At 48.5% G+C, this 23,768-nt stretch overlaps 1 protein-coding gene across 3 annotated transcripts in view; it reads right to left on the bottom strand.

Moving 5' to 3' along the window:
- LOC147426474 (uncharacterized) overlaps positions 1–23,768 on the bottom strand; it is a 200,302-nt gene that overhangs the window by 7,906 nt on the left and 168,628 nt on the right. For 2 of the 3 annotated variants that reach the window (XM_086498111.1, XM_086498112.1), the window contains exons 12-18: positions 20,463–20,536; positions 20,232–20,302; positions 20,040–20,157; positions 19,858–19,934; positions 19,601–19,768; positions 19,447–19,513; positions 18,502–18,665 (exon numbers count right to left, since the gene is read on the bottom strand). In XM_086498111.1, coding sequence (XP_086354237.1) covers positions 18,562–18,665; positions 19,447–19,513; positions 19,601–19,768; positions 19,858–19,934; positions 20,040–20,157; positions 20,232–20,302; positions 20,463–20,536 — 679 coding nt within the window. In that variant the 3' untranslated portion in view covers positions 18,502–18,561. The remainder of the gene's footprint in view (positions 1–18,501; positions 18,666–19,446; positions 19,514–19,600; positions 19,769–19,857; positions 19,935–20,039; positions 20,158–20,231; positions 20,303–20,462; positions 20,537–23,768) is intronic. The other variant, XM_086498113.1, reaches the window with a different exon arrangement.

The following is a 23,768-nucleotide window of genomic DNA, read 5'->3' as shown; positions in this document are numbered from 1 at the left end:
AGAAAACTAAACGATGGATAAAGGTTGAATATGTTTTGACCTGATCAAAAGAACGCCAAGATTTTTTTCCACACTCAAGCCGATTGCTTTTTAGAGGGCCTGAAGATCAGACCATTGACCCGATACCTCGAAGCACGTCACCGAACCGGCGACCTTACCATGTGAGCCGAGTGCAGACTGAAAAGGTTATGAACCAAGTGAAAGACCTCTTGGAAAAGGGTCTTGTCCAACCTAGTACTTCACCGTATTGCTCTCCACTGTTGCTGGATTTGAAGAAAGATGGATCTTGGAGAATGTGCATCGATTATAGAGCTCTCAACAAAATCACCATCAAGAACAGATTTCCGATTCCTAGGATCGATGATATACTCGAAATGTGATAGGGATCCTCGTGCTTTAGCACGATTGATCTGAAGAGTGGATATCATCAGATCCGAATCGCGACGGGAGACGTCTACAAGACAACCTTCCGGGCTACTTTTTGGATTATTTGAGTTTTTGGTGATGCCTATTGGCTTAACCAATGCTCCTGCAACATTTAACCGGATGATGGACGGGATTTTTCAAGAGTACAGACTATTTGTTGGCACTTTCTTTGATGATATCATTGTTTCTCCAAGAATGAGGCAGAACACAGAGATCATCTGCTTCAGAGATTTTTTGGGACACTGTCTCAGCAGCAGGAGTGCAAGTGGATTCGGCCAAGATAGAGACTATACGTGATTGGCCCGATTTGAAGAATGTGTTCGTACTACAGGCAGTTCATACGAAAGTTTGCACAGGTTGCTTCCCCTTTGCATATCTTGATACAAAAAGGAGTCCCTTTCTCGTGGGGATCCACAGAGGTGACTGCCTTTCAAACATTGAACAAGAAATTGACTACAGGACCAGATTTGACTTTGCCGGACTTGCAGAAGTCATTTGAAGTATACTGTGATGCTTGTGGTCGTAGTCTGGGTGCGGTCTTGATGCAAGAAGGCCATGTCATTGCTTACGAGAGCCGATTGTTCTCTGGGCCGGAGATGACAGCACAGATTTATAAGAAAGAGCTTTTGGCGGTTATCCATGCTCTTACTCAGTGGCGACATTACCTACTCAGAGCGGATTTTACTGTCTTTACAGACCATCAGAGTTTGCGCTACTTCTTGTCACAGAAGAAGCTTTTGGAAAAGCAGATGCGGTGGGTGAACATCTTGTCATAGTTTCACTTCCAGATTGTCCATGTGCAGGGACAGACGAATGTGGTGGCAGATGCTTTGTCTCGGAAGCCGTTGGTTCTAGCTTTTTCTGCGATACATCATAGGAGCTTCGAGGATATGGCCGACCAGTATGCCACAGATACAGATTTTGCAGATATTTTCACACGGATACGGGATGGGGAAACAGTAGTAGGATACTCCCTTCGGGAAGGCTACTTGATAAGAAAAACCATGTTGTGCGTTACAGAGTCGTTGAGGGAAAAGGTTATGACTGAATGCCACTGTCCACCTTTTTACGGGTCACCGCGGCATTGCTACCACCATGAAAGGGGTAGAGAGATACTTCTTTTGGCCGAGACTCAAAAAGGATGTGGAAGAGTTTGTGCGCAGTATGCCAGAAGCTCAAGTTTGACAGGCATAAGGCACAAGGCTTGTTACAGCCTTTACCCATACCCACCCACCGCTGGGAAAGTATTGCAATGGATTTCATTTTTGATCTCCCGAGAACACAAAATGATCACGATGATTTTCCGATTACATGGCACGTCTGAGACGATTGTCTCCGACAGAGACCCCAGATTTATGAGTTTGTTTTGGAAGGCAATTTGGGAGAACATTGGCACACGGTTGCAGTTCTCGTCATCGTTCCAGTTGCAGACTGACGGGCAATCTGAGATTGCCAATTCAGTGGTTTTAGATTTACTGAAGTCTTGTATCTCGGATCAAAAGACTCAATGGAAAAAGAACTTACCTTTGGTGGAATTTTCCTACAATAACAAGATACACTCTTCGACGGGGAAGACACCATTTGAGATTGTTGAAAGTGCTGCGAAGGTTCCATCCTTCCTGAGCACGAAAGATTAGATATTTGAAGCGGATGAATATTCGCGAGATTTGGATACGGCTTTTGCCAAGGTTCGCGAGACTTTGCAGAAGTCTCAAGAACGACAGAAATAGGCAGCGGATCGCCATCCTCGCGACTTGAAATTGAAGGAGGATGATTGGGTGCTCTTACGTTTTGAGAAGGCACGCCTAAGAAAGAAAAAGGGAAAGGAGAGGCTTTTTCCAAAGCTTAGTATGCAATACTACGGACCTTTCCAGATTATTGAAAAGATAAATGATGTCTCCTTCCGATTGAAACTGCCAGATACTTGGAGGATTCACAATGCATTCCATGTGGGTCTCTTGAAACCTATTAAGGGTGATGTGCCTGATGATGGGGAGCCTAATGAGCAACCTCAAGTGGAAGAAAACGAGGAGACCCTTGTTCCTAAACACATTTTGGGACATACGGATACGAAGAAAGGTAAAGTCCGAAGGCGGTTCTTGGTTAAGTTCAAGAACTTTCCTGCATTTGATGCGAAGTGGATGGAGGAGGAGGACCTAGCAGATACTCTTCGGATTGTGAAACTGTACCTCGATGCTTTGGTTTAGCATAGTCTACTCCATATGGAACCCGGAAATTCACCTTGGCCGAAGATCTGGTGCAGTGGGATGCACAAGAGGGGAGTTGCTCCTCTCCTTTGTCAACAGATGCCTTGATTTTGATACTAAACTTTAAAGTCACTAATGTCTCTTTGATCTTTAGGGATACTGAGAGCTAACAGTATTCTGCTGGATGACTTTATGAAATGGAATTCCTCATTATGATACTGATTTGTTCTTCTTTTGAGTGCAGGAACTGAGAGACGAAATGACTGCAGCAGTTTGGTCTGATTGATCTCGAATAGGCATGGTTGCAATAGGGGTTAGTCAATCAGACATCGATGAGGTCCCGATTGGACCTAGATGTGATTGCTAGCTACATTGCTGATAAATCATGGTCTAAGATCCGAATGAATGTTGAATGTCATGTGATGTCCTGTGATGTCTAGTGATGTCGTGTGATGTGACTGTCGATTTGGTACATGTGCTAGATGTGTGTTCCCTAGTACATAGGTAGTAACAGTCAGTGGCTGCTAAGACGGTTTATGGCTTTTGTCGGTTTTGCAAGCGTAGTCGCGGTCGATCACAATGCTTTCAAGAGGGGAATACGTCACAAAGTGATGACGTGGCTACTGACAACAGAAACCCTAATTTCTACCATAAACCCTAATTTTGTAGAAACCCTAATTTCTGGAAACCCTAATCCTAACTGCTGGCTGAAACCCCAAAATGGCTGGAAACCCTAAAAGCAGGCGGCCACGCAGCTGCAGTGTACGGATATTTCCGGAAATCACGTAGGTGGAAAAAAATAAAAAAATAAAAATAAAAAAAATTGAGCGACGCAAATCCCAGCTTTTGGGCTACGCTTTGCTTTATTTTGCTCTCACTGCGAGAGAGAGAGAGAGAGAAACTGGTTTTGAATTGAAAGCTTTTGGGGCTCTGCTTTTGGGCATCGTTTGTAATCTTTATATACACGGTTTAGAACTCACTATGCAGAGCATCTAGACGCAGAGTCTGAGAGTGAAACCCTAACCGCTCTTTGTACTTTGACATTGACTTAATACATAAAGAAATACCGAAAGGGGCGCCAGTCTTTGGGGCCAATATCTCTAGGCACGGAACTCCGCCGGGGCAATGCAAATCTATTGTGATTTGTGAATTGTTTTGAAGTGGTTATTTGTTGCTGTCGCGATTGATTCTTGACTTGGAGTGTCCACCAAACATGGTATCAGATTCACAATTTTGTAACAGTTTGGTCTCATAGGTCATTTTGGCCTTTTGAAGACGTTAATATATTATTTCATTTCTCTCTCTCTCTCTCTCTCTCTCTCTCTCTCTCTCTCTCTCTCTCTCTCATCAACACAGGAGTTGGACACGAAGATGGATTTTTATAGAGAACATCTTCTCCAAGTCGCAGGGGATGGGTTTGTGATTCGACCCAACTATATAGATACACATCTATCTCATGGGTTACGATGTGCCATTGGTCACATAAGGACATCTTCACACCAAGTTGAGATTGAGACTGGTAGATACAAAGGGATAGCAAGATATGCCGCCTATGCCATAGAAAGCCAGAGACGGAGATGCATTATATATGTCAATGCACAATGTGTTACGAGATACGGGGTCGCTTCCATTGTCTATTCAGAGAAGGCTTCGGACCCTTCTCTAGACTCATTCTGGACTCATGAGCTATCAGGGCCAGAGATGTCTTGGACTGTATCTACTTGAGTTAAACAGACACAAAGATAGTTTACTCAAGAGATTTGGAGAGAGACAATGCCAGAGACGGATTGATTTCTTCACACCGTCACGTGAGTTGGGAACGAAGATAGCTTTTTAACAGGACCATCTTCCCCACATGACATGTGATGGGTTTATCTCATGTCCCAAGTATAAGGACACCAACCTATCTCATGGCATGAGATGTGTTATTGGTCAGCTACGCAACTCATCTCACCAGTTGGAGAAAGAGATTGGCCGATAAAGAGGTGTAACCCCAGAGGAGAGATTATAGCAAGTTTGCCAGAGAGAGCCAGAGCCAAAGGAGCACTATTTATGCCAATGCACAGCATACTATGAGATCTGTGGGCGTTTTCGTTGCTTACTTAGAGAGGACTTTGGCCCCTTATCCAACATCATGGATTACTATGATCAAAGGTGCTTAGGTCTCTTCTTGTTGTTGATATGCACACTCAAAGAGACTGATCCATGTGGAGGCAGTTCACCACTTTTTACGGAGGGACTACTTGAGATGGCCCACCACCGGTTACTGTAATCACTTCCGGGTGGCGAGGGATCAGAGGGAAACACAGAGATAACTACAAACTTCACAATTTAACCTTCAAACACTTGAATAAAAGAGAGAGACGACACGGCGCAGCATAGTTCTGAGCCAAGACGTGTTGACCCCAAAGACTGGTGCCCCTTTCACTATTTCTTTATTATTGCTTGAAGATGGTATAACTCCCGATGGGTACATCTCTTCAAGCTCTACATCCAGATGCCACAAAGACTGGCCCATGGGGCACTTACAAATAGTACAAGGGATGCTAAAAACGGACCCCCAAAAGAATCAAGTCCAAAAGCACTTAATCCTAAAAACAACTGCTCTCAAAAGTCGGCGCTAAAATCTGTCTAAAGCTGCCAGCATAAAAAGTAGAAATCCGTACAGTAGTGCCACGTCATTAGTCAGCGCAAAAAGCAGAAAATTTTGTAGCACTCTGCCACGTGGCATCTACAACGCAGAATCCAAAAATCTGCCACATCAGCAATCAACATGAATTGCAGGGGTCCGTCTAGCTGTTGCCACGTAATTGACTTGTCACATACCCCTCTCTTAAAGAAGAGTAATCGTCCTTAATTACAACTTATCTTTTCTATAGGTTTTGGGCCCCTCGGCTGGAATCTGCAAAAGATAGTCAACTTAGCCCACGACTCGAAGATTGCTCAGATGTCCTAGTGCCACAGAGATGATCACAGATGCAAATACCACATAGAGAGAACTGTTCACGACACGGAGGATTCTAGCTTTGACCAAGAGATTGGCATGGACCACCTTCGTAGGGAGAGTGAATCTGTGACTAGCAAAAAAAATGCATGGATCAGATGCGTCTATGACCGCGACGCAAAAACACTAACCCCAAAACCCATCGCATACCGCCTCCTAAAATCGTTGGGAATTAGACGCCTACAAATCAAAGGAGATGCCTTGTTGGTTGTGAAGCAAGTATTGGGAGTATGGATGAATAAGAATCCTAAACTGAAGCAAGGAGATGCCTTGTTGGTTGTGAAGCAAGTATTGGGAGTATGAAAGAATAAGAATCCTAAACTGAAAAATTTATGCTTCAAGGTGAAATCGTTACTTAAAAAGTTCGAAACATGGAGTTTGCAACATTTTGAAAGGTCTCAAAATGAAAAAGCTCATAACGCTACCCAAGAAATGATTACTTGTGTGTTTGTGTGGAAGGTTAATGCCCCTTTATATCATGGAAGGGAAGTGTTACCAAAGGAGGTGGATTTTCTGTTGACAAGTTTTTTTACCTGAGGGTCTATCATCATCCAAAAAGTATGCTTTTATAAAAAAGCTAGAAAGTACAAAATGCTTGATGATGTGCTTTACATGAAAGGAAATGATTTAGTATTGCATCGTGTGTCGTGGAAAGAAGAAATTTATAAAATTTTGGAAGAAAATCGTGAGGGATCTTGTGGAGGCCATTTTGCCATGAAGATTACGTTACATAAGATTCTACAAGAAGGCTACGTGTGGCCAAGTATCCAGCAAGATGTTAACCATTGGTGCAAATCTTGGTTATCCTGTTGGAAAATAGGGAAGAGAATTTTGAAGCCCGAATTACAAAAGACAATTCTAGCTTTTGATGTGTTTGAAAAATGGGGTCTTGATGCTATTGGACCCTTACCCATGATTAGTAAAAAGAATGCTTACATCTTGATAGCAGTGGATTATTTGTCACGTTGGGCAAAAGCTAAAGCTGTCAAACAGATTACAAGTAAGGAAATGGATAAGTTTGTATATGAACATATATGCTGTAAATTTGGTGTGCCATTAGAACTACTTTTTGATAGAGGACCGGGATTTAGAGGAGAGTTGTTTGATTTCCTTTGTAAAAAGCTCAATATACAGCACAGGTACAGTTTTTTTTATTATCCACAATGCAATGGTCTCAATGAAATGTTTAATGGAGAGTTGGTGAGAATCTTGACAAAGATGACCCAGACACATGGGAAAACTTAGGATTTAGAGTTGCCTTGTGCATTATGGGCCTATAAAACTGCTTTCAAAACGAGCACAGGGTTTTCTCCTTACCACTTAGTCTATGGCAAGGAAGCATTATTGCCAATTGAAGTGGAGATTCCTGCACTTAAATTGTTGTCATTGGGAGATGAAGAGCAAAGAGATACTTGGTAGAAAACATTGTTGGATTTACAATGTTTGCAATTGGATAGAGTTTTGACTTTGAGCTACTATGAGGAAGTGTCAAAGAAAGCTCAGATATAGGCTAATGAGTGTGTAAAAGATAAGGCAATTGAAAAGGGTGATCTTGTGTTGCGATACAATAGTAAATTGGACAATACCTTTCAGAAAAAGTTTCAAATCAAGTGGGAAGGTCCTTTTACGGTTGTGAACAAGTTTGACAATGGCACATATCAGTTGGCAGATTTGGGTGGTGCACACATAAATACCGTGTTAATGGCTATAGATTGAAGAAATATCTAGAACATTTGATGATAACTGTGACAGATGAGATGCTATCATTGGAGAAAGACAGTGTGAAGACATCCGAGGATGTAAATGAGGTTTCTGGGAATGAGCTACAGTAATTGTTCACCCTAGAAACCTCTTCTTGTCATGAATGATCAAGCAGGCTAGGGGAGGTTGGCAAGCTATGTCAGACATTTTTTGGATGAGCTTAAAGTCAGTAGATCATGCCAAAAAGCTTGCTAACTAGCCTCACGTATATATGTGTACATAGTGCTTCGAGTCTTGGAAGTAACCATGTAGAAATTCACGTACAAAGGTTTGGTTTTGCCGGGCTTGGGTACTAGTGTTTTGGGTTGGTCAAGTCCTCAAAACATGGTTTTCAATAAGTATTTTCAGCCGTGCCTTATAGCTTGTGAATCGGACTTGTACATCATGAGTTATGTACGTCCGAAGTTGGTGGTCTCAACTTAGAAAGTGGTTGCAGATGCATGCGACAAAGGCAAGTGGACCAACTTGATGATCTAAAATTAAAAATGCTGAGATATTAAATTTCTGGAGATAGCCGAAGAAATGGGCTCCGAACCGTGCTTTACGGCGTCGCATTTGGTGGCCAGAGCGGTACACTATGCTCCTGAGAAATTGGTCTTGAGAAGGGGTCAAGTTGGAAATTTTCTGTGGGGGGAGGAAGGAGTTGGAGAAGTGCAAGAGGAGGATGCCATGTGGCACTGGGATTATCTCACATGGGAAGAGGGAAGGAGGAAATGGGGGGTATAAGGGGAGGATAGGGTGCCCATTAGGGGTGTATCAAAGGAGAAAGGAGCTTGGGAGGAGCTTGGCTATGGGGGACTCCTGGACACTTGGGGGAGAAGAAGGCACCATTTTTAGTTCCCACTAATTGTTCAGGTGCCTGGCTCATTTTTTGGTCCCCTGGACACTAGCTCCCACCCCTTCCCTTGGCCCAAAAGTCACCGGCTACCCATTTGTTACCCAAATGAAGCCAAAATTGGACCAATTAAATGAAGCCTTGCAAGAGAGCCTTGTCGGCTTAGGAGAGAGAAGAAAACTCTTGGAATAAAAGATAAAAGAGGCCCCATTTTATAGCTGCAACACCTGGAAACTTTCCAGAGAGCTCATTTTTGAGCAAAAGAGAGTACACCCCCAACTTCGAGTGGCCATAACTCTCTCATCTTTTATCTGTTTTTAGCCTATGGATGCTCTACCGACATCTGCTCGAGACGAGCTACGTCTTTATGTCCTTGGTTTCTCCTAATTCCAAGTGTGCTTCATGCTAGAAGGGTTCTTTATAAAACTTTACAGGTGCTTATCACAGGTAGTTTCGGCGGTGCAATAGTTCTTCCTTCAAACGGTGTGACTCGTGCAAGGCTATATAGGCACTCATTTTCCTTGTCGTTTGCACGCTAACAACGTCTACACCAGAAGGGGGGTTCGCAAGAACGGTTGTTCCTCTCTCCCCCAACGACTCGTGGAAAAATCGTTGCCTAGAGATCTCCTAGCAGTCGAGGATGGTCTTGCCCCCTGGGACGGCTGTGGAGAAGGAGCGGGAGGAGATGTGGAAGCAGGGAGGCTCATGGGAGAAAGAGGAGAGGGGAAGCGGGGAGCGGCAGAGGGAGGAGGGCGACGTGGAGAGGGGGGGGGGGGGGGGGGGGGGGGGGGGGGGGGGAACTTGAGGGGAGGAGGGGCTGTCGGAGGTGAGGCTGAGGTGGAGGGTGGAGCAAGGACCTCGTCCTCCTGAAGAGGATCGAATCGGTTTCCTGTGGGAACCCAATGTTGCTGGACTGGAGCCTGGGGAGCACTCTAAGTGCCAGGCTGGCGTGGTGGCCTCTATCGACGTCAACCACGAACCTGCTGCCAACCCTCCTCCGCTTGAGCCCCAGGCTCGGAGGGTGGCTGTGCCTACGTACCTTGTGACTCTGTCTGCTGCTACTGGCCACCCCTTGAGGGCTAGGGCTGAGCCTGCGGTGTAGGTCAGGGTCTCCTCCGTGGACAGACCTTCGCAAGATGGCCCACCTGACAACAAATAAAACACTGATTCGGGAGACCCGAATACTCCACGCTCTGACGGAACCAACCTCCACTCACCTGAGGTAGTAGGATGACCTTCGAGAGAGTGTGGATGTCCCGAACCAGAACTCGTACTGCGGGGATATCGGCCGCCTTGGCAGCTACAGAGGTTGTCATGCGAGGTGTCTCCAGGACAGTCCCAATCGCTGAGCATATGCTGGAAAGGAGCGGAAGGTACTCCCTCCACAGACCGGGGAAGCAGACTGAGATGGGCAGGTCTGCCTCCTCGACAAGAACGTCGGTAGATTGGTCCAAACCGTGGCGCCACTATTGAAAGTGTGCTCGAACTGCTCGGATGGCCATGGGGCTCATCGCAATGACGCCATCTCGAGTCTCAAACTCTATCTAGTAGTAGCCACGTCCGAGAAGCTGGACATCGAGGATCTTGCCCACCTCTGTGAGAAGGCCGGGCCTGGACGAGATCACGCACCTCCCCCCTACTGGGTCTGGTGCCGAGAATCTTGCAGATAACAGAGGTGGCCTCGAGACGTGCCACCTCTGCCTCTAAGCTCGCTTGCTCTGTCGGCGAAAGAGCAACTCGGATGAAGGGCTTTGCGGGGTAGGGCGAGGGGCTCAGTGGAGTCCCTCTGTGGCGAAGCAGAATCTTCCATCTATGTCTATTGCTGCGAAGGCGAGCGAAGGGATTCAAGGGCGTTGGTGAGAGCGAGGTAAAGCGATACGGCGAGCCGATGCCACTGGGAAGCAACACCGAAGGATAGCATGCGGAGGGAGTTTGGGGGGGGAGGGGGGGGGAGGGGGGGAGGGGAGGGGGGGAAGGCTGCACACGGTGCCATGAGAGAGTGTGTGTGGGGCGGGCAGGCGGGCAGCACAGGGCAGTGCACAGCAAGCTTGACGGGAAGCTTAGGGAAACGCGCGAGGGGGGGAGTGAGGTGGGCTAGCAAGGTCAAGGCGTGCGCGAGGGGGAGCAAAGGGAAGATGCCTCGGATTATACTTATTGTAGAGTTGCACACATAGAGAGGATCTCTTGGAGAGATTACAAATTTTGTTCAGTCACATACAGAGGAGTTCGGGCAGCCCCCACAGCATAGCAGCACCAGAGGTATACTGCTTGATCGGGCGATAGAGTTGGGGCGGTCCTATTGCCCACGGATGAGGGGGCCCTCTCGACATCGACGCAGATTGCGATAGAGGATCCATACCATACTGGTGCGACATAGGAGCTGTCCAGATAGAGTGCTTACCTTGGAGGACATTGAACCTCGACAACCTTTTGGATATTGATGTATATGTATATGATGCCTCTATTGCCAGAGAGCTCCATTGTATCAGCTCATAGTATGTATCCCCTTTGTATCATCTTAAACCCCATCCGTACCCACTATTTTCTTTTTCCGAGAAAAAGATCCTTCTATTAGTTAATGAAACTGCCTATAGGGCTACAACCACCTCTTCGAGAGAGGGCTACAACAACCATGATGGGGAGACTCTCCCAATGAAAAAACAGCATATGTACAATGAGGCTAAATCAAGAAATGGGAGGAGGGAAAAGCCACACAGGTGGACAGGAGTGCCATCTGAGTAAACCGTGGACCATGGTGAAAAAAGGCCCAAGACGCCAAAGTCGAAGGAAGGCCTCTCTGCGCTCCCTCATGTGGTCAGAGCTGCCCTGAAGTCTCTCGAGCTGTCCTCTGATAGTGTGGATCAGCTCTAACCAAAGATCGTGAACAGTCTCTACTGGTGGTACAGGGCGAGCCTCAAAGGTGCCGACGCAACGGGCCCGCCAGATGAACAAGAGTGTCAGGCCACTGATGAGCTCCCAGCACTCTTCTCTCACTGCACCACTCCTGTGGAGTAAGCTCTGTGGCAGGTTGGAGTGTAGGTCGCCCCCCTGCATCACTATCACCCTGCTGGTGGAAGATAGCTCGAACTCAAATGCCGGGCCCGTCAGAGTGGACCAAGCAGCTGCCCCCCAAGTGTACTGCCGAGCCGTGGAGAGAGAAGGCATCAGCCGAAGAACACGAAGCCACACCTACTGTGCCAAGAGACAGTCCCAAAGACAGTGACGCTCACTCTCCACAAGATGGTCACAAGCTGCGCATGCGGCCAAGAGACCACTATGCACAAGCCAGCTCCCAACTGCTCTAGTTCTATGTGCGACCGACCACTGAAACAAAGTGACTTGCCTCGGCTGTCTGGAGGCCCACAACCTCTCCCAAAAAGCTACCAAGAACTCAGCTGTAAGACCCTCCTCCTGCCAATGAGGTGCTGCAGCAGGGCGAGCCCCTCTCTGTGCTGCCAGTATGTGACGTCCCAATCGAACAGTGTACTGAAAGAAAGGGATACCTGGGTGGTCTGCAGAAGAGAAAGGGTCCTTCCAAAGCCACTCTCGAAGATCCCACTATACTCGTGGCAGTGGACAGCACTCCCTAGCTCACAGTCTTCTCCAATGTCCAGTCTCAAGAGCAGTTGGGTCACGATCGATGACACAAGTCCTCCCACGGATGCCCACCACTCCGATCCTCTACTGCAACTCGTTGTAAGCGTCCCTCACCCTGTAACTCGAAAAACAGGGAGGGAACAGTCTCTGAGAACCTCCAGTCGCGTAAAGGTTCCCATCCATTTGGGCGTTGCTGACTCGAGAGGTGTGAGCCACTCAGCTGGTACTGCCTCTGAGATGTCCTGGCACATGCTCTGCACCCCTCTCATGCCCTGTAGCTGAAAGCCCTGCAGCTCCTCTAACAAGCTTGAAAACTGTAACCAGTCACCTAAAGAGCGTGCTGGACCTGCTTCCATGGGACCCCAGGAAACATAAGGACGACTACCAACCAAGTCGCCTCTCTGAGTGCTAACCATGGGGTTCCAAACAAGGGGCTGTCTTTGCAGGCACTGTTCCGTGCAAGTAGACGGCCGCTGCTCCAGGCCTCGCCGCAAGTGCTCCCAAAATCGAAGCAAACCCACAGCAAAGCGGTACTCCAGTCTCCTGCTCAAACCAACTCTCCGCATCTCTGTGAAGATCCATCTGGTCGAAGGTTGCCAGGGGCCTCCTGCCTAAGGTACCCTAGCACGAAGCTGCTGTAGCAAGAACTTCTTCCAGGGCTCCTCATCTGCTCTGCTGTGCTGGGTCTATGATCCCAAGCCCTCCCTGTGAACAAGGAAGAGTGATGACCTACCAAGCCACTTTGGCTCGGGCTGTCTGAGTGTCACGCCCTGACCAAAGGAAGTTCCTTATCAGCCTCTCTACTTGGCTGATACAAGACCTCGAGAAGATCCAGCAAGAAGTGATGTACCACATAGTAGCCAACAACACTTGGTTGGCCACTACAACTCTGCCAGCCAAAGAAAGTCGTGTGGAGCTCCAATGTAACAACTTTCTCCTGATAGACAGGAGGAGGGGAGCAATTTGCTGCTCGGGAGACAAGTCCAAACCAACCTGACAGCCCAACTACCGAATTGAAGTCCTTGGGGAAATCCACCTAAAACCCTCATGTGGCATCCAATTGGGTATAGGAGCACTACCAACTGAGAAAGCCACTGTCTTTCTCCAGTTGATCAGTGCGCCAGATGCACAACAGAAGGTCTCAAGAGCCTGCTCACAGCTATGAAGGTTGGCCTCTTGGCCATCCAAGTACAAGGCTGAGTCGTCAGCAAACTCAACGTCCAGTAGCTCATCTCTCCGAATAAGGAGTGCTAAGCCCTGTAGACCAACCCACTGCGACACCAAAAACCTGCTCATCACCTCAGCATAGAACAGAAAGAGGAATGGGGCAAGAGGGCAGCCTTGTCTGACCGAACGTGTGAGCATGAAACGATCACCTCTTCCTCCTGACAAAAGTACCCGACGGTGTGCCTGTCTGTACAAAGCTAACAATCCAAGCATCTGAGAAGCCCATCCTGCGTAGAGTGCCTTCCAGAAAGTTCCAGTCAACTCTGTCATAGGCCTTCTCAAAATCCAGAAGAAGAATCACCAGATCCTCACCACGGAGCCGCACTAGGGCAGAAGCCTCCCAAAAAGTAAAGATGTTGTCAAGGATAGTATGCTCCTTGACAAAACCTGTTTGAGTCCCATGTATAAGGCTCTCTAAAAGTGGTTGGATCCTCAAACTCAGAGCCTTGGCAAGAATTTTGTAGGCTGAGTTGAGGATGGTGATGGGGCGCCACTGTCGAATCTCATCCAAGGAGCCACCCTCCTTGGGAATGAGGTAGATGAGACCCTCACTCATGCTATCAGGCATCTCTCATATGTGCAAGATGTATTGAAAATCACTACAGAGATCTGGGCCAAGCAAGTCCCAGTACTCCAAGAAAAAACTGGGAGTCAAGCCATCCTCTCTTGGACAGCTACCACGGGGGGAGTGCAATAAGAGCCATGTGCAACTCCTCAAGCTGAAGTGGCAGCTCAAGCCTTTGACGCATCTCCTCAGTCACAAGACAAGGAATATGTGCCCACACCTGCTCCCTGCATGCATTTTGAAGCTCTGACTGAGGCTCTGCAGACAGTAACTCACAGTAAAACTCAGTAGCAACTGCACGCATGTCCTCTGGCTCAAAAGCAACTGACCCTTCGGGCCTCCTCAACTAACTGACCTTGGCATGCGTATGCCGAGGTCCCACTGCCTCGAAGAAAGTGCCAGTCACTCTGTCACCCACTTGTGTCCACTAAGATGCTTGTCGATGCAAAGCAAACTCATGGCGCCGCTCCTCTGTGCTAACGAGCTCCTGGCGAGCCTGCTGTAATTGCTCTTCCAACCAAGGACTATCTGGATGCTGCTCTTGCATTCTCTGCAAGGAAGCCACGCCCCATCTTAGACGCTACTCCTCCTCTCTTGTTGCAACCAGGCGAGCCAAAGACTCCTGGAGAAAGAAGCGACTAAGATGAGCTAGTCCTGAGGCCACTCTGTCAGCAGGAGAATCCTGCATGTCCAAGCTCTGTCCAGAGAGCCTCTACTCGCTCTCTGAGTGCAGAGTCCAGCAAGACCCTCTCAGGGAAGCATCGTGCTCCCCCTCCTCTGCCTATTTTCCACTGTGAGGATCACTGGTGCATGGTCCGAGAAGGAAGTCCCTGCCAGAATGCCAACTGTCCCACCCAAGTCACAGAAATGGTCAATAGTGTAGAAGCGATCTATCTGCGATCGATTCACTCCTCCCACTCTACGGTCCGAACGAGAGAAGGCCATGCTGTCTGGGTGCCTCACAAAGCTAGAGTGTTGCCACACATCCGAAACCCTCAGAGTCATACAAAACCTCTCCCAAGCTGCCAACTCAACCCTATGCACAGTAACATGGCTACCACCAATCCTCTCAGAAGGGTCCTCCAACATGTTGAAGTCACCCCCTATGCACCATTGCTCTGCCTGGGCAGAGACTCAACAATCTGTGACCAAAACTCTGCTTCTGCACTCGCCACATTGGGCGCATATATGCTCAAGAAGCCCACAAGGCAACCCTCAACCTACATAGTGATCCACTAAGCCCTGCCTGGCACAATAATCCCTCTGCCCACAATGGCCTGCTGCAAAGAATCCGCAATAGTTATACATACCCTACCCTGGATGCCTCCAGGTCCAAAAGCGGCTGACCAAAAAGTATCATATCGTCCACGCAAAAGCTGACCACATCGTCTAATGCGGCTCTCACACAGATGATGCTCCTGTAGTATATAGAGATCAATCTCTCCTCCCACAAGGCAACGCTGAAGCTCCTCACGCAGTCGGCCCCTCTGACGCTGAAACCGGGGCCCACCTAGTCCTTGCACGTTCCATGAGACAATCCTCATGGGGAGTGAGAGAGAACAGATGCTACCGCAGCAGCTAAACGTGCTATCTTCAAGGCTGGCTTGGATGGGGAGTAATCCGCATCCGAGCGTCCTCTAGATAGGCGTGACTACAAAAGGTGCCTGGCCCAAGCCCAAGTAGACCGACTCGTACGTATAGCAACCTCCTCTTACCAGGAGTCCTCATGAATGTGTACATAGCATGGCGAGCACTGCGTTTCAGCAAAGAAGTGAACCACAATGTGTCTACATCTTGCTACATCTGGAGGGGTCACCGCAAACTTGGCCCATGGCCACAAAGTCTGAAGCATGTCTATAACTCCTAGGTCTCCCATGTGGTGAGAGAACTCTAGGGCCTGTGTATGCAGCCACTCCAACACTTAGTCGAGAGTCCACTCAGTCTGGTCCCTGCCTAAACGGGAAAAGAGAAGCCAACCGCTGAGTCCAAGGCCTCTATCCCCCTAGCTACAAGGAACAGAACATGAACCCTGAACCAGGCTGCCTCAAGGTCTGATGAGGAGTCGCCGAGAAAGCGTGTAAAGTCGTAGGCAAAGAAGTCCCATCGGCGCCGAATGTCGAAGCTCATCAGACCACGAGGGATTGTTGCAAAGAGAGACGTCTAAACCTGTAGAGGGAGTCGCAAGAAAGGCTGTCCCTCTCTCGCCAAGCGGCTCGTGGCAAAGGCGCTGCCAAGAGATCTCCTAGCAGCCGGAGATGGCCCTGTCCCCTAGGTCGACTGTGGAACTGGAGCGGGAGGTGGGGATGTAGGAGCAGGGGGAGGTGGGGAGAAGAGGGGCGGGGGGGACCGCAAAGGTAGAGGGGCGAGGGGGTGCGGCGGCGGGAGCAGGAGGCAAGGGGGAGGCTGATGAGGAGGGGGGGAACTCGGGGGTCGGAGGGGCTGTCGAGGGTGAAGCTGAGGTGGAGGCTGGAGCAGGGACCTCGTCCTGCTCAAGAGGACCGAATCAGTTCCCGTGGGAACCCACTGCTGTCGGGCAAGCGCCTGAGGACCACTCTGAGTGCCAGGCTGTCGCTGTGGCCCGTGCCGTTGTCGACCATGAACCTGCTGCCATCCCTCCTCCGTTGGAGCCCCAGGCTCGGAGGGTGGCTCTGCCTGTGTGCTCTGTGTCTCTACCTGTGGCTGTTGGCCAGCCCTTGAAGGTTGGGGCTGAGTCTGCGGTGTAGGTCGGGGCCTCCTCCGTGGACAGGCCTTCCCAAGATGGCACATCTGTCCACAAATGAAGCACTGGTTCAGGAGGCCCGAATACTCCACGCTCTGTCTAAACCAACCCCCACTCACCCGAGGAAGGAGGATGACCTTCGGGAGAGTGTGAGTGTCCCTAATCAGAACGTGAACTGAGGGAATGCCGGCCGCCTTGGCAGCTACTGAGGCTGCCGTGCGAGGTGTCTCCAGAACGGTCGCAATTGTTGAGCCTATCCTCGACAAAAGTGGTAGGTACTCCCTCTGCAAACCAGGAAAACAGACGGAGATGGGAATGTCTGCCTCCTCTACCAAAACATCTGAAGCACAGTCAAAACCATGTCTCCACTGTCGAAAGTGGGCTCGAACTACTCGGATTGTCAAGGGGTTCATGGGGATGACCTTGGACGCCATCTCGGAGGTCTCAAACTCGATCTGATAGTAGCCTCGTCCGAGGATCTGAACGTCCAAGATCTTGCACACCTCTGCGAGAAGGCGGGCCTAGAGAAGGTCACGCAGCTTTCCTCTGCTAGGTCTGGTGCCGAGAATCTTGCAGATGACAGAAGTCGCCTGCAAGCGCTCTATCGCTGCAGCTAAGCTCGCTTGCTCTGTCGGTGAAAGAGCAAGTCGAATGGTGGGCTCAACGGGGTCGGGTGAGGGGACTTCGGAGGAGTCCCTTTGTGGCGGAGCTTGAGCCTCCATCTGTGTCTGCTACTTTGAAGAAAAGGCGAAGAGTACTTGACAAGAGGAGGCCTTCTGCGCCCGAGTACGTTGAGGAAGATGACGATCTCAGTCAAGTAGAAAACCGGGGATGCGAGGCGCGGCTGGCGGGATTGGAGGGATTGGGAGGCGGGGCTGGTGGGCTGAGGCAAATGGCGGGGCGGCAGGCGGGTAGGGCAGCGGCGAAGGACGGGCGGGGTTGGGTAGCAGTTAGCGGGTGGGGCAGGGGGCGTGCTGGGGGACTCCGCGCAGCAGGTGAGGGCGGAAGGGTGCACGAGGGCAGGAGGGGGCAGCAATGGCGAGAGGGGGGGCGCGGCAGCAGCAGCGAGCGTTTCGTGCCTACCCACTATTTTTTTTTTCAGTTCTTTGTACTTTTTGTACCCAGACCTGGTATTAGATTCACCACATGTAACCTTTTGGTCTCATAGGTCATTTTGGCCTATTGATGACGTTAATATTACATTTCATTTTCTCTCTCGTAATGTGTAATCATATTGATTATCAAAAAAGAAAACGTACATAGTCAAATGACCAATCAAACAACTATGTACAAGGGCAAGAATAGAAGACCCATTGCGAACATGAACATGGAACAGCCATAATAAAGATGTCAGAACAACACGCTAGAGAATCGAGCAATGAATGTCGCTACCAATGGCATCCAAGCTTGTGCATTTTCCATAGAAATGACCCCATGAGCAAAGATACATTCCAAAGCAAAATGCCTCTCAACCAGAATACATGTCTTTGAACAACACTTGCACCATAAAAAATAAAGGCATTTTGGTGGTGCAATTATGCAAAAAACCCACATAACTAAGCATATCCAAAAGAAGTTGAAAATGCTCAGGATGACATGCCTAAGAATGGTTTCCAAAGACCCAGTCACGAGGAGGAAAAGATTCACCAGTGACATTAAACCAGACAGAGGAAACAAAGGCCCATGTCTTCTTGGCAAGAGGACAAGCAATGAAGTGATGTCCGTGGAAAGATGACGACAGCGCAGACTCGCTGTACATACCATGCCTCCCACCATAGACTTTGCCTTATGAGGAAATTACATATTCCAGCCTCGAAACAACAACTTCGTCACCAAGTCGCAAATTTTTCGACCAGCCAAGCCTTGTTGGCCTTTCCAGCCAATGCTCTTGTCCAATAAGACAGTGAAAGGAATCTGTGATGGACCTCTATTCTCAAAGTAGTCTCCAAGTTTCTCTAGTCCTAGTGCATGAATATCCTGTAAAGCCCCCTTTCCAGTTGATAGAGCACTTTAGGAAGACCCATTAATAGACAGTTAAGCTCGCTCTTATTGTTATAGTTAATTTCCATGAAAGTGCTTTAGTTCTTTCATTCTTCTCTCAATGCATTCATAGCCTATTCAAAAGACTCTATTGCAGTTGTGCTATGATTGAAAACTCACTCAGTTTGTTGAAACAACTGAATTCTGCCTTTGGTGTTCAGTCCTTCCAAGGGAGCTACTTCAAAGGATGTTAGCTTCATGAAGCTGCACTTTCCGTCTGTTTAGCTCAGCACGCATGCTTGTTTCTATTTGTTTCCACCTTATTTCTCTTTCTTCGATCTCTTCTGTACAGCAAAAAATGAAAGGCTGAACATACTATAAAACATACAAATCTTTTCCATGGAATTTGCAATAAGAACTGTTCACCTGTTAACCAATCTCAGTAGCTACATAGTTATCTTTTAACATATTCTAGTCAAGGCACAATAATCTCCTACAAAATACTGCCCTAGACAAGATATGAAGACTTCTCAATAATCATCCTCTCTGCCACGGACTTATAGGGCAGCCTATGACTGACAAAATTGTGGACACGGACTTCTAGGGCAGTCTATGGCTGATAAAACTGCAGTCATAAAATAGGAATAAATGAAAGATCACACAAAAAGGAGAGCGTTCAAAATGACCAAATGAACAGTGTGTGAAGGGAGATAGGAGCCATGGAGGTGAGGCACACCCCCATCCAGGATGACCATTCCTTACCTGTCCAAAGAAAGCACATGTCAACCAAAGTAGCAATAAAAATGCTCACATTTCTGCACTCCTAGAGTGACTGAATACAAGGCATTTCGAAATTTTAAAGACCTTCAATAAGGCTTCTTTCTTGCTTGTGAGAGAAGAAAACAAAATGATGAAATCAATGCTAGGCTTCAATAGAACAGGCTGAACTAGATAAAAATCTTTCGGGAAATGTTGGTCCGCCTTGTACTAGTGGAAAAAATCCATTTGATCCAGGGGCACAATAAATAAAGCCTCGTTCTCTATCTTTTAATATACACGTCTATGGATGTTAAAATCATAAATCTCAAATACATTTTGGAAGTCTACAAGAAACCATTTTGAGACCTTGAATTTTCTGAAGCTCTGAGCTTGTGCTGGACTGGGCGGACTTCTTTGTGCTTTTCGACTCAGCCTGTTCACAAAAACTTGGAGGATCAAACAGAGGTAACATGACAAGCTACATATTTGGTGACTTTCCTTCCAAAAAAAAGTGCTTAACCTTGGTTTCCATGCATCTGTTATCCTCAGCAAGAATGAAAACTTGATCTGATAACCTCCACTTATTCCGAGAAGTGCTTGCAGGCTTGGGAAACGAGGTAAGTGAAATATCTGGGAGAAAGAAATTTGCCTTTGTAGTATCTAACTTGCACTGATCTGCAATTAATTCCTGGAAAAGGACACATAATAGCATTCATCAGAGTCTATAAAGAATTTTTGGCATGGTAATCGGTCGACACACTATGTGCATGAGCTTACAGTCCTAGTCTCAAATTGATTGGATACACAAAGTTGCTCCTTGCGCATGTCTTCTTCAAAGCTTGAGAGATGTCTTCCTAAGGATACAACACTCTTCAGGATTCCATAACTGTGATATTTTCCTGGAAACACACTTCATAGGTATTCAAGTTGTTCCTTGCCATATAAGAAAACCAACTTACTCATTTCTGGTCTTGCTCCACGTGTCATCTTACTAACATCGTGCTTGGAAAAATCCTGAAAAAGAGCAGGTGTACAAACTGCATCAAGACATGGCTGGCCTTCTGTTGCTACAAAAGCCTGACAAGAAGACAAAAACAATTGAATTTCAACACCCAAAAAAGGCTCTAATTTATAGATATTACATTTTATACCTCAACATTTGTCGAAGGTTCAGCTCTCTCAAGGTCGTACGTCAAAGTGGACTGATCTCGGCTCATGATGCCTATAGAACTTTAATTTTTCAGACAAAGAGACAACAGAAATTGAAAAGCAGGTCTACATATTTTTACAAGATTTGTACATCAAATTGGACTGGTCTTGGCTGGCCATGCCTGTGGAAATTTTTCTGATAGCAACCACTGTAGAGGATTCCAAAACCTTACCTCCATATTGAGTTGGAAACGAATTTGCCTCTGGCATCAAAAGGTGTAAAGAATTGGCTTTCTCCATATTCAATCTGCCAGTGGTAATCAGCAAAACCAAATCTATCATTGAAGCATTTGCATGGGCCATTACATCTGAAAACTGAAGCTGCAAAAGGTTCTATTGGCAGTACTAAACAAGAAGCCTGGAAAATCTGATACAATTTGGTCAACATAGAAATATATGATTTTAAGCAATTTGACTAGGTTTGATAAATTCTGAGAGTGTACTCCAAGAGTAACCAGTGACCACACAACAATATCCAGTAATTTTTCTCACCTTTTTGCTGAGTTCAGAGTTAGCAGATGCTGTGTTTTTAGTTACAAAAATTTTAATCAACAGTCGCACACACATGCAAAAAGCATTATATTCCGAAGAAACGGAGAGCATGCAAACTGCCCATTAGTGGTGGGCATCAGGGATAGTAGCCACTGAGGCAGTGCATACTTTCCTCAGAAAGACCGGAGATGTAACGAGTAACAAACAAAGTGCTCTCTCCATCGGTTTGCTGCCCCTCCAAAAATGAGTCTGTCTCCCCTAGTATGAACACTGATTCTTCGTACCTCTGCCATAACTGTCTGATATGTACCAGTCATTTAGATGATCAATGCACAGTTAGTGCACCAAATGCTCTGTAAACAAGACTCCACCCGTAATAAACATGAGGTGACTCGCTGCTGCTTGCGCACCTCCTTGCCATCGCTAATCCCACCCCCCCCCCCCCCCCCCCCCCCCCCCCCCCCCCCCGCCCTTCAGCTTCGTTGCCCCCTACCCTCGCGCTCTCGCCCTCTGTCCCAGCCTGCCTGCGCGCTCCCGCACAGTCTGCCCACTGCCCACCTACACTCGTGCTCCCCCCTGCCCACATGCTTTTTTCCGTCTCCCCCCTTCGTTGCTCGCTGGTGTTTTTTCCAGTGGCAGCGGCTCAGCCTTCTTCGCCCCTTTTCGCTCCACCCCCTTCTAGCCTCTTCTTCGACGCTATCTTTCGCCTTCGTCCTCGCCCGTCTTCACAGCAGCGGACACTGATAGAGGATTCTGCTCCGCCATAGAGGGACTCCACTGTAGTCCCCCTCGCCTCTAGGCCACCTCTGTTATTTGCAAGATTCTCGGCACCAAACCAAGCAGAGGGGAAGTCCGCGGTCTCCTTCAGGCACGCCTTCTCGCAAAGGTGGGCAAGATTCTCGATGTTCAGCTTCTCGGACGTGGCTACTACCAGATAGAGTTTGAGACTCCCGAGATGGCATCTAAGCACATTGCGATGAGGCCCCTGGCCATCTGTGCAGTTCAAGCACATTTTCGATAGTGGCGCACGGTTTCAACCCAGCTACCGACGTTCTTGTCGAGGAGGCAGACCTACCATCTCAGTCTGCTTCCCCGGCCTGAGGAGGGAGTACCTTCCGCTCCTTTCTAGGATAGGCTCAACGATTGGGACTGTCCTGGAGACACCACACATAGCAACCTCGGTAGTTGCCAAGGCAGCCGGCATCCCCACAGTACTATTCTGGTTCGGGACACCCACACTCTCCTGAAGGTCATCCTTCTACCTTGCATGAGTGCTGGTTGGTTTAGACAGAGTAGCGTGGAGTATTTGGGCCTCCTGAATCAGTGTTCCATTTGTCGACAGATGGGCCATCTTGCGAAGGCCTGTCCAACACAGCCCCAACCCTCAAATGCTGGCCAGCAGCAGCAGCAGGCAGAGTTAGAGTACGCAAGCAGAGCCACCCTCCGAGCCTGGGGCTCAAGCAGAGGAGGGCTGGCAGCACGTTCGCGGTCGACGTCGGCAGAGGCCACCGCGCCAGCCTGGCACTTAGAGTGGTCCTCAGGCTCCTGCTCAGCAACAGTGTGTTCCCAGGGGAACCACTTCGACGCTCTACAGTAGGATGAGGTCCCTGCTCTAGCCTCCACCTCAGCCTCAACCTCGACAGCCCCTTCTCCCTCCAAGTTCCCCCCATCTTCCCCCCCCCCCCCCCCCCCCCCTCTCCTCCTCCTCCTCCTCTGCCTCTCCATCTCGCCCTCCTACCTTTGCCGACCCCCCTCTCCCCCCCTGCTCCCTCATCCCCTCCCGCTCCAGTCTCTCAGCCGTCCCAGGGGGCAGAGCCTTCCTCGGCTGCTAGGAGATCTCTTAGCAGCACCTTTGTCACGAGTGTAAAGTACATCGTCAGTACATCTCTCCTGTGTGTGCAGGGATAGAGACCTTGGACTCAACGGTTGGCTTCTCTTTTCCCCTATGCGGCAAGGACCACGCTGAGTGGACTTTAGACTCAGTGTTGGAGTGGCTGCAGACACAGGCCCTAGAGTTCTCTCATCACATGAGAGACCTAGGGGTTACAGACTTGCCTCAGACTCTATGGCCGTTGGCCAAGTTTTCAGTGACACCTCCAGAACCAACAAGATGTAGACATATTGTGGTTCACTTCTTTGCTAACACGCAGAGCTCGCCATGTTATGTACACATACATGAGGACTCTTGGACAAAGAGGTTGCTTTGCGCACGGCTCGGTCTACTTGGGCTTGGGCTAGACACTCTTTGCAGTCACACATATCTCGAGGACACTCAGATGCGGATTACTCCCCATCCAAGCCTGCCTCGAAGATAGCACGGTTAGTTGCTACTGTAGCATCAGTTCTCTCTCGCGCCCCATGAGGATCGTCTCATGGAACATACAGGGATTACGTAGGGCCCCAGTTTCAGTGTCACAGGGGCTGACTGCGTCAGGAGCTTCAGCGATGCCTTGTGCGAGGAGAGATTGACCTTCTTATGCCAGAGGAGCATCATCTATGTGAGAGACACATTAGATGTTGTGGTCAGCTTTTGCATGGACAATATGAGACTTTTTGGTCAGCTGCATTTGGACCTGGAGGCATCTAGGGCAGGGTATGTATAACTATTGCGGATTCTTTACAACAGGCCATTGTGGGCAAAGAGATTATTGTGCCCAGCAGGGCTCAGTGGATCACTATGCAGGTTCAGGGTTGCCTCCTGGGCTTCCTCAACATCTATGCGCCAAATGTGGCGAGTGCATGTGCAGAGTTTTGGTCTCAGATTGTTCAATCTCTGCCGCAGGCAGAGCAATGGTGCATAGGGGGTGACTTCAACATGTTGGATGACCCCTCTGACAGGATTGGTGGTAGCCATACTACTGTGCATGGAGTTCAGCTCGCAGCCAGGGAGAGGTTTTGTATGATTGCGGGTTTCAGATGTCTCGCAGCATTCTAGCTTTGTGAGGCCCCTAGACAGCCTCGCCTTTTCTCGTTCAGACCGCAGAGTG

The sequence above is a fragment of the Adiantum capillus-veneris genome, chromosome 24 (genome assembly GCF_014529385.1).
Source record: "Adiantum capillus-veneris isolate H3 chromosome 24, ASM1452938v2, whole genome shotgun sequence".
NCBI lineage: Eukaryota > Viridiplantae > Streptophyta > Polypodiopsida > Polypodiales > Pteridaceae > Adiantum > Adiantum capillus-veneris.
This window is presented reverse-complemented; position numbering and strand designations above follow the sequence as displayed.